This window comes from Acanthisitta chloris, unplaced genomic scaffold (assembly GCF_000695815.1).
Source record: "Acanthisitta chloris isolate BGI_N310 unplaced genomic scaffold, ASM69581v1 scaffold17111, whole genome shotgun sequence".
In the NCBI taxonomy this organism is placed as follows: Eukaryota; Metazoa; Chordata; class Aves; order Passeriformes; family Acanthisittidae; genus Acanthisitta; species Acanthisitta chloris.
The window spans coordinates 34006-44281 of record NW_008657815.1 but is presented as its reverse complement, the minus strand read 5'-3'; the positions used below and the strand labels follow the sequence as shown (position 1 = coordinate 44281).

General features: G+C 38.8%; 1 protein-coding gene across 1 annotated transcript in view; it reads left to right on the top strand.

Moving 5' to 3' along the window:
- Positions 1–2760, top strand: part of LOC103811883 (AF4/FMR2 family member 2-like) — a gene marked incomplete at both ends in the record, with an annotated part of 8285 nt that extends 5525 nt beyond the window's left edge. The window contains one exon of the mRNA XM_009084882.1: positions 1870–2760. Coding sequence (XP_009083130.1) covers positions 1870–2760 — 891 coding nt within the window. The remainder of the gene's footprint in view (positions 1–1869) is intronic.
- Positions 2761–10276: the final 7516 nt, after the last annotated feature.

Below are 10276 nucleotides of genomic sequence, written 5' to 3'. Positions count from 1 at the left end.
TGGGCCCTTAAGCACAATGGAATCTCCTTGTTTTAAATTTGGGGGTTGAACAGAGAGAGCCTGGTTTTGGCTGCTGCCCAAACAGCTCATTGTGCAACTCAGTTGAAGGAGACTGCTCATATACAAAGAGCTTATTCTTGGCTTAGCTAGAATATAATTTTTGCCACTAAAATGACCAACCTAGGGACTTAGTTAGTGAATAAAAGTGATTCGTGGTTCTCCACAGCTGGGATTATTAACTGTGTCAGTTAGGAGCACTGGCAAAATGTATATAGATGAGAACAACATTGAACAGTTAATTTTTAAATCACTGCCTCAGTGCAGTGGTAATATATGTTACAATCCCTGAGAATGAGCAAAAGGAAATTTGCACTTATTATCTTCTTTTCAACTTTTTTTATGGTATGTACAGTACTAAGGAAAAAAAAATCTTTCTGCAGTATTCTTCTCATCTTCAGACAGTTCAGCAGTAGGTAATATAAGCAGGTATTTCTGGAGAAATCCATGCATAGATTTTTTTTTTAGCACTCAAACGTCTGGTTAATACTTGAGGAAAAGGGGATCGTGGCAGGGTAGGTCCCTCACTGAGGAATGAAGTGCAATGCTCTCTAACAAAGCACAAGCCCACAGTGTGGCCTTTCCCCATCTTTACAGCCTGGTGTTAAGATGCCATTGGACTGTGGCACTCCTTACTGTATTGAGTGGAAAAAACCCCCAGACATAAGTAGTATCGTTGGCTATATCCTGGCATAACTTTGTTATTTAATTCCAGATTGTAGAAGTTAGCCATCTGCTTGAACAGGAACTGTGGTTTTGCTTTGTTTTTATCCATTGAGTCTTGTAAATTAATAAGCATGGGAATAAGATGGTTTTGTTCTCTGCTGATCATTTCAATGGCACAGAAGGGTCAGTAAGGAGGCTGGTGCTCTACACCTCTGTGGGGTGAGGTAAAACAGGAAGAGAGAGAAAATTAGCTGTGTATAAATTATAGCATCCAGCTTATTTGTCCAGCTTTTTACAAGTGAAGGGGAAAAGGAAAAAGAAACTTCATGCTTCAAAAGAAAAAGTATAATAGCAGTGAAACACAGACGAGTCAGTATTTATTTAATAATTACTGGAAATCAAAGAAAAGCAGGATTAAAAATACAACCGGCCTACAGACAGCAGAAGAATCCCAATATTTAACTAAGAATGTGACAATCATGTCTGTTTATGTTCTGTGAGAAAATATTTGTGAATGAACTTTTATTTGAAGCTACTGTAGCATTTGAGTGGGTAGAAGGTTTTGTTGCATTTTTTAAATGGATTCAGATGGTAGATACTTCAGGTCAAACGGAACCTTCTATGGAAAGTAATTGGAGTTACACTGGAATGAAGAGTTTGGCACTATTACAGACTACCCAGCTTTTATTTATGGCAGGACTATGGGTCAAGGGGCTGATAGAGCAATAACATCCTTAAATTGTGTGATTGCAATTCAAATGCTCAGTAGCCAGTAATTGCACTTTCGTGTTTTGCATGATATGAAATGTACAAGCCCAACATCTCTGACATATACCCAGCTTATTCTGCGCCTAACATCCATAACTGATGCAATTTAAACACTTCTCTGAGAGCATATTTAAGAAAATGGGAAGCAGTATACAAGTGTTACTGATGCAAGCCTGTTTCAAGAGATTCTTTGAACACAGTTATTGATAGGTTTTTCTTACATAACATATGCAAAATGTAATTGAAATTAAATTAAATGTCAGCATGACACCATTAAACAGCTAACATTTGCCATCTTCTAAGACAACTATTCTGAGCAGTAACTTGTAAATCAGGAATTTACTCATGCTTTTCTTGTCATCTTTTTTGATATTTTAGACAAATAAAGGCGACGCCCTCGCAAACCGTGTCCAGAACACATTGGGAAATTATGATGAGATGAAGGATCTGTTAACCAACCACTCCAATCAGAGCCACCTTGTAGGAATCCCAAAGAATTCTGTCCCACAGACACCCATTGACAAAAATGAACAGAACTTTTTCCCAGAACCAAGAAACCGGATGATCCCATCTCATCAGATCAGTGGCAACTCATCAACATCAATGCCTCCGCCTTCTTCATTGTCATCTAATTCTACTTTGCTACACAGTCACCAGAGCAGCAGGAAGTCGAGGACAGACTGGTCACGCGGTGGTCACAACTCTAGTGGGGCCCAGCCAAGCCAATCCAGTAGTCAACAGAGTCGGACAAAGCATAGCTCTTCTCATGAGCAGTCACAGGGCAGGTATGAAGACCTCTATAATTGTCAGAGTGAGCAGCATAAAAGTGGAGGAACCGAGGAAGCAAATTCTATGGCAGCATCTTCACATTCGAGGAGGCATACACATGCAAAGTCAGCACCTGGAGAACACACTTACAAAGAAAACAGTCATTCAAAGTCACCCACAGAGCTTGAGTTTGCAGGCCACGGTCCTGGATCTCCCCTTCCTTCTACTTCTCTGTTGACTGCGAACAATGGTCTTTCGACTCAGAATTTCCCACCAGGAATTCACTGTAAAAACAGCATGGTCCAGCAGAAGCCTACAGCATATGTCAGGCCTATGGACGGTCAGGACCAGGTTCCCAATGACTCACCTGAACTGAAACCCCCAATAGAAATTGAGAGTGGATATGGAAATCAGTCCTTTGGAACACTGCTGGAAGGAAAAGTGAACACACCTAGTTCGAAGAACAAAGTACCAAAGCTCAACATTCCTCCTGTTAGTGAAGTAAGTAGTTTAAAATATCTTCTCTCTAGTGCTGCTTGAGTATTTAATTCACTAAATATTTTTCTCTGGAAACATGCAGTTGCATTTCCTGGAATTACAGTGTAAAACACTCCTTCTAGAATGTGCATGACTACTTTCGGCAGTTTGTTGTGATAGTCCCAGTAGCAATATTTAATGCAGTTTTTAAAGCATAGTTTGGAATACTAACATTGCTTGTTTATGATTAATATTAAAAGGCTAGATCTCTGCTGGGTGTAATATATTTACACCAGCTATACCAGTTCTGGACAGGGAACTCTAATCTCAGTTCATCTGCAGTTTTCACTCTTGCATTCTCAGTTAGGAGGTAGTTTGATAGACAGATTGCTGTTTGAAACTCTAAGGAAAAATGACAGTGTTCAAATTTCAGTGGTGTGAAACAGTCCTACCAGCGAGGAGTTTATTTGCAGAGTTTGCTAAATTCCTGTTGCTTTTAATGGAATTAATGTGACTTAAGTTCTGAATAATGCTTATGAAAATGTGTCCCTTTGAAGCTTTTATGCATTTTGAAGAGCTTTTAATATTGGGATTCAGTCCCAATCTCTGCAACCAACAGTTTAAGCTGTTGAATTTTGTATTGCTGGTCAGTACAGTAGTCCTGTGAGGAACATTTTAGTTGGTTCATATTCGTGTCCATTCCAAGCAGAAATGCATAATAAGGATACGAATTGAACTATTTATACTCTGTATACTTTTTCTCTTATTCTGAATTTCGTAATGCAGTAACCTTTGCAAGGTAGGTACTGTGTATGTATGAGCAGAATTGCAGATGGGTTTTTCATAGCTTTTTGTTTTCCTCAAAATATTTCTCTGCTTGATAATATTTTTATACTGGAATGAGGAGCGATGCATTCTTAAACAACTTTATTGCAAAAAGTCAGCTTTTTCTATTGGAATAATTGTTTCAAGCCAATAATTTGTTTGACTATTTAAAAACTTGATGTTATTTATTAACATTCCAGGCAGCAACAAAGACTGATGTGTTTTGCAGTAGAGCTTGGAATAATTTTCTGGGAACTGCATCTGAAAACAGTAAAAGGCCTATTTATATCAAGTGGAAGCTGAGGGTTGCTTGCAGATGGTGTTTTATTAGAAAATGTATTTGTTAATAAACGTAGCTTTCTGCAAGATTACTTTACAGATGTTTCTGTTTATTTTTACCTTGGGTTAAAAATCTGCTGATGGAGGTGGCTTCAGAGTCTGTTGCGATTTGTCACTAGCATTGTTTGGCAAGTAAATAATTACATGCAAAGGAAATAATGATGTTGCAAAAGCAAATGCTTTTTTTTCACTCTTGCCATCTATTAAAACTATGAGTCAATAGAGACATTTTAAAGTGTGGCATTAATGTGAAGTATCCAATGGGCCTTTTGCATTTTGGTCAGCTATTAAGAATGTATTTTTAATTCCTTTAATTTTTGAATTAAATCCTGGGACTTTGAAATCAACTGAGTTATTAGCAAGGTTGTTGGGGTGCAGGATTTCACCAACTGTCTTTTTGCATAGGTCTAGTAACTTCTGAAGTGAATTGTTATTTTTGGAAAGATTCCTAGTTGCACAGATGAAAAATTACATTTGAGTTTGTTGCTACTTTAGTTTATATCCTACGTAGTGAAAGGTTTAGGTGTATAATTAATTTCATTTATGTTCAAATAAATGGTAAACTCTAGGCACTTTAGAAATGAATGTAGACAACAGTCTAAAAGTAGTCTGCGTTGTGAAGAGGGAACGATAACTTGAAATGGGAAAGAAAAGCCAAAGCCTGTGACAAAATAACTTGCCTTTTTGACACAGAACATAGGACAATAGCCAGGCTGATGGATCTTTTACAGGCAAATCTCCTCCTGAGTCCGGAGAGTTGGATTTTTTTTGCCTGTGTCAGGACTGTGAATTTTGGCCCTCTGTGTTTTTCCACAGATGTGTATCCTGAATTTGATTTACCCTGCGTTCAGCAATAAAACTCCTTCCAATCCAACATTATAGATAACTGGTTTAGTTTAAGCTTAATCAGAACTGACAGTGCACACCTGTGAAACCCATAACCTTTTCAGAATGACTGCAGCGAGTGGCTCTGTTGTAATCTTTATACAATTGATGTGGAGGCTTATGATCCTTCGGTGGTGCTTATCAATTTATGAACCTTCCCTAGCCACCTCGAGCCATAGTGATCTGCTTGAAACAGGTTTGCTCTACAAGTTTCCATCTTAACATTGTTCCAGGTGGTGGTGGTGAGGATCTTCAAGCTAGTAGTAGGAGAGTTACTTTTCTTGGGCAGTTCTCCAAAATTTGTTCTGTGGCTTTCCTGTATCTCTGAGTCCATTTTTTCAAGTTACTGAGTGTATATGTAGAGATTACACACCAAGCATTTTTCAGTGATTTCTCTCAAAATTTTTCTTGCTCTTAAGATTAGGAATTCTGTGAAGAAATAAAACTCCTAGGTGATGGTCTTGCAATTATGGCACCCATTGGGACATGCAAAGTTGGAAAAGAAGATGAAAGTTCTTGCTGTCTTGAGGGGGAAGGTAATAAATAAGTAACCAAATATTTGAACAAGCAGGTTTAAAAGAAGTGCTCAGACTGATGTAGAAATATGGTCTCATTTATCATGGCTTAATGGAATAGGATGTTGAATGCCCTGGAAGCATTCTGCCATGTGTAAGGAAGTGATCAATTTTATAACATAATTTGTGTCACTTGAGGTGTTGCTCTAAGAATCTTTGCTCGTTTGATGGGCCCAATTCTGCCCTCAGAGGTGCCCATCCATCTTTCAGCTTCTCTGGAGTAGACAACATTGTTAATGCCTCGCTGCTGGCATGTCTCTGCTCTGCGATGGATTGTGGTTTAGTGATTTCTGAGTTTGTAGAGATTCATGGTAAGTTCACACATACTCACCAGATTGAGTCAGGATGTAGAATTAGCAGCACTTACACATCTGTGGACTAATCCTTGCCTCTGAGTGGATGCTGTTGTGTGATTTCCAGTCCTTGACTCACCCATGCAAAAGTAGTTCGGACCTTGCTGCACCTTGTGTGGCCATTTCTGGTAGAGAAGTAGGAATAGCAAAGCCTCTGTAGACTGTTAGTGTTGTTCCATAAGGATTTCTTTGTGATTTTGTGATCCTTTTGATTTCTTTTATCTCTTTCCTTTGTTTTTCTTATCGGTGTTGTTCTCTGAGGGTGAAGGTAAAACATTTTATGGTTTGGTACCTTGAGCGAAAGCCACTGTAACCACTAGTGTCCAGGTCTGGCAGCCTCTGAGCTTCAGAAGTTGTGAAGCAGAACTTTCTGAACTGGAAAGCCACAGGACCATCATGTGAGTTTGGGTGGCTATGCAGAAATACACCAGATCTCATGACATAGAGCTGATAACAGTGGCCCTGAAGCTAATAGTCATAGAAAAAAATGATAGAAAGCCTCAAGCTGTAAACATTTCCTATTCCTTTCTTATTAACTGTTATCTCTTTAGTATGTGTTTACATGCATACTTACATACACATATATATCAATTTTGACCTTACTTTTAACATTTGGCAAATTGTGGCAGGCCTGGAACATTGCAAAGAGCTTTTGTATTATGTAGAATTCCACCTACTTAAATTGTATGATGGCAGATGATTGTTACTTACCACTTGAAGAGAACTGCATAGTTAAATCCTATGCATTTCTTCAAAACAGTAGAGGTTAGAGACCACAATAACAGCTGATCCTCTCTCTGCTGATATAAAATCCAGAATCTCGATACATGTATGTATATTTAAACCTCTAGGAATCAGATGCTTACAAATTATTTCAAATGGGCTAACGCAGCAGGTGAGAGCTGAAAGAAAGCCTGTACTTTTCAGATTGGGCTCGAACACAAATTACTGAGAGTACTGAGTAAAGCAAAGGGTTTCAGGGTCTGTGGGAGCATCAGAAGCTGTGTTCCAGGAAAACCTTTTGCACAGTTCCCCAGAACAATGCATGGATTTCCAATAAATGTTAATGGATCATCAAGAGCAATTGAGATAATTTTTGATTCTCCAGGCAGTTTTTAAATCTCACTATGGAATTGGCCTCATGTTCCTATGAAGCAGCAAATGCTCATGTACCAAGTTTTCCCCAAAATACAAAGCTAGGAACAAATCCAAAAGGCCTACGACATCTACGTCACCACCCACTTAAGCATTAAAAAATGGAGAACTTCTATTTTCACTTTTCTTCTAGGAAAATATTTTGACGGGTTCAGTATACTGCAAAGTGATAAGCTTCTGTTACGTGTTTCAGATCATTCTGTTATCGCTGCATGTATTGATTAGCTTAGTGCTTTCTGAGTTCGCTGTAAAAAAGGCTGTTCTCTTTCTGCATTAAAGAGCAAGAAAAATTGACAGGTAGATAACCATATTGATTTAGCCTAAATAGTAAATGCAAGAGGCTTATATATGACTTATAAAACTCTTTGTAGTAACCAAAGCCAGTAAAATATATTTTTTTCTAAATTAAATGGGAAGTAGATGCCTTTAATTAACCAGTCCCACCCCTTTTTGATATACATGATACTCTAGTTGCCAACTGTAGTACATTACCATATTTGTGGGCAAATTACTTATTTTCACATACCAGCTTTAACTGTACCCCAGACTTTGAGCTGAGAAGAAGAATGGACTGAATCACACATTAAGCTGAAATCCCTTTGCTTGGTTCATATTTCAAAAGTCTGAGGCCAAGAACAAACCCAAAGAGCAGTATTTCTTGCAGTATTACAGGTTGCAGCCATATGTTTTTCATTTGTAAATACTGTGAGAAGTAATGTTCTTGTGATACTTCTAAATGAGGACCATATGACACCACTCGACTGAAGACCTCTTATTGTGGCCTTTCGAAGGCTACTGTCCAATGGACTGGACAGTGGCTAGCAAAGCTCTTTTGCAGGGATAGCAAGAGGACAGCTTGCCTATTTTTAAATCAAACATAAATAAGCATATTTAGGACCTGATTTTGAACCACTGTGACCAATGGGAAGTTTGCATTTCAGAACAGGGTGCTTAAAATCTCTTAAAAAGGTGTGATTAAAAGAAATGACCATGCGTGTTTGGTTTGGAGAAGGAAGGGTTAGATAGCTTCTTTCTCATTGTGCATTTGTTACTGGGTTTTTGGGTTTTAAGGTACTCCCAGTTTTGTCTTGCTGGGAAGAAGAAGAAAAGTCTCAGTGAAATTAGAGAACCTCTATTTGTGAAGAGTTAGACTTGTGGTGTCTTGAAGAGTGATTTATTTTTTTAAAACTTTTTGAAATTCCCAGTGCCGAAGTAATTGCTTGTAAGTGGCTTGTTGTTGGTCCAAGTGTAAGAAATACTGTTACTCATTTGGTGTCTTATGAAATCTCACAAAGTAAAATGGCCTCAAAGGCTTTAGGGAGAGCACTAGTAGAATTTGTTTGGCTTGAGCACAGATGTGGAGACATCATTCAATGGCTGCAGGGAGACTGCAGAGTGTATTCATAACTTTGCCGATAGATTTGGTGTGTGTGACTACAGAATAGTCACTTTGGTACGTCTCAAAGTCATTGTTAACCGGTTTCATTTGTAAGGGTTTTTAATCAAATGAAAGGCAGCAATCTGCATCCATCCCATTTCTCATTTTGATGATTGTTCCTCAGTGCTTTGGTACATCTGAATAGGGGAGGGCATTATAATATTTACTCTTAACCCTTATGGGGCTGTTGTTCAGATACCCAGTGGAAAAGCATCATTATGACTGCTTTTCCATTACTAAAACTGCATCTTTTCTGCTTCCTCCCATTAATTTAAGGAAAACATCATAAGTCTCATAAAAGCACTGTTAAGTGTTATCTTCATGTTGATTGGTAATGTACTTTTTGAATCATAACCGGGAGTTGGTAAAGCAAATTTTTCAGCACCTTGTATCCATCCATCTGATATGTAAATGGATAAGGAAAGGTTTTCTTGGATCTTGGTAGTCTGCTTAGTTGTCAGCTAACTAGAGCATTCTTCTAGGAGCAGTCTGGCTGCTGTAACCAAGTTTAATCCTTTGCACTATTTGTTAATACTTTTCAGGAACTTAACCTGCTTTAATAAATATATTCTCTGTGAACAGTGAAACAAAGAACTGCCATGTAAGAAGAGGTGGGAAAATGCCATTTTCATGTATTTGAACATTTTATGATGTGTGTTTTCACTCTGGGCTCTGATCAGCCCTCGAGTGAACAGCATGCATGCTTTTTACTGAGAACAGCATGGGCAGATACCCAGGTGTCAGCATTAGGCCTTCTGTACTACAATGAATGGCCATTTGTAAACTTTACTATCAACTATGATGAATATTATTTTTTCTGATGCAACCTTTAAAGAACACACAGCTAGTTTGAAAACACTTACCCACATGTTCACTGCCCTTTCCTGTCATAACTTTCAGATATTTTTTTCTACAGCTTCTTTTCTTTGTAGAGAATTTGAGGTTTTAAATAGTCTGAGAACACAGAAGTCACATGTTTTTTCAAGTGCAGTCAAGAGAATGTGAACACATTTTTGCATGGGCAGTGACAGCTGTTGTGAATCATCTCTGGGACTGAACCTAGGGCTTCTCAGGACAACCTCCACTTCTTGAACAAGGGCAAGGACTCTCACTAGTGGCTGTAATTGACTTTCTCCCAGTGCCGCTCATTTAGGGAGTATGATGAAAACATACCATCCTGTTAATTGTTTAAAAACAGGCATAAAGAAAATCAGTGTGTGTAAATGTAGAGTCAGTGAAGAAAGTTCTACTCCTGATGAAAATGGTAATCAAATAGAAAATTGAACTTTGTTATATCTGGTAGGCCTAGATCAGTAAGAGCAACTGGAATGCTGGCTTGCAAATGCCATGAATCTGGGCAGCTGAATGGTGCAGACTGTGATTGGGTATTGTAGAGGAAATCAAACATGAAACACTGTTCAGAAGTTACGTTAGCCACTGAGACAGGAAAACAGATATCGAAATGTAAAGGAGGAGGGACAGCTCCATGTACTGCAAGCTGAATGAAGGTTTACATGGAATATTGCAACAAGTAAAATGAAGCCTAGGAAAGAATCAGAAGAAAAGGTTGCTTATGCCACAGAGGTGTGGAGGATATGAAGGAGCTGTAGGTGTGATATGAACATACAGTGAACCTCTGCTTTGGCTTTCACTAGGAACATGCTGACCATAGAGCAGAGGATGGACAGTGGAATTAAGCACAGGGAAACTGGACTCACCACAGGGGAAAGAGGAACTGTAAGACTCAGGTGTGGTCACCTTTCCCATGGAGGTTGCAAGACCAGAAGTGCTTAACTGCTCTTAAGCTGGTCAAGCTGCATCTTGTGACAAGCTGTATGCGACACGCGAGTCAGTAACCCATGGCCCAGCAGACACCCTCCTGCTGCTCTGTCTGCCTGCATTCTTACTCACATGCACACCTCTGGGTGTTTTGTATGCTTTAGTTTAATGACATGCAGAATTGCAGTCAG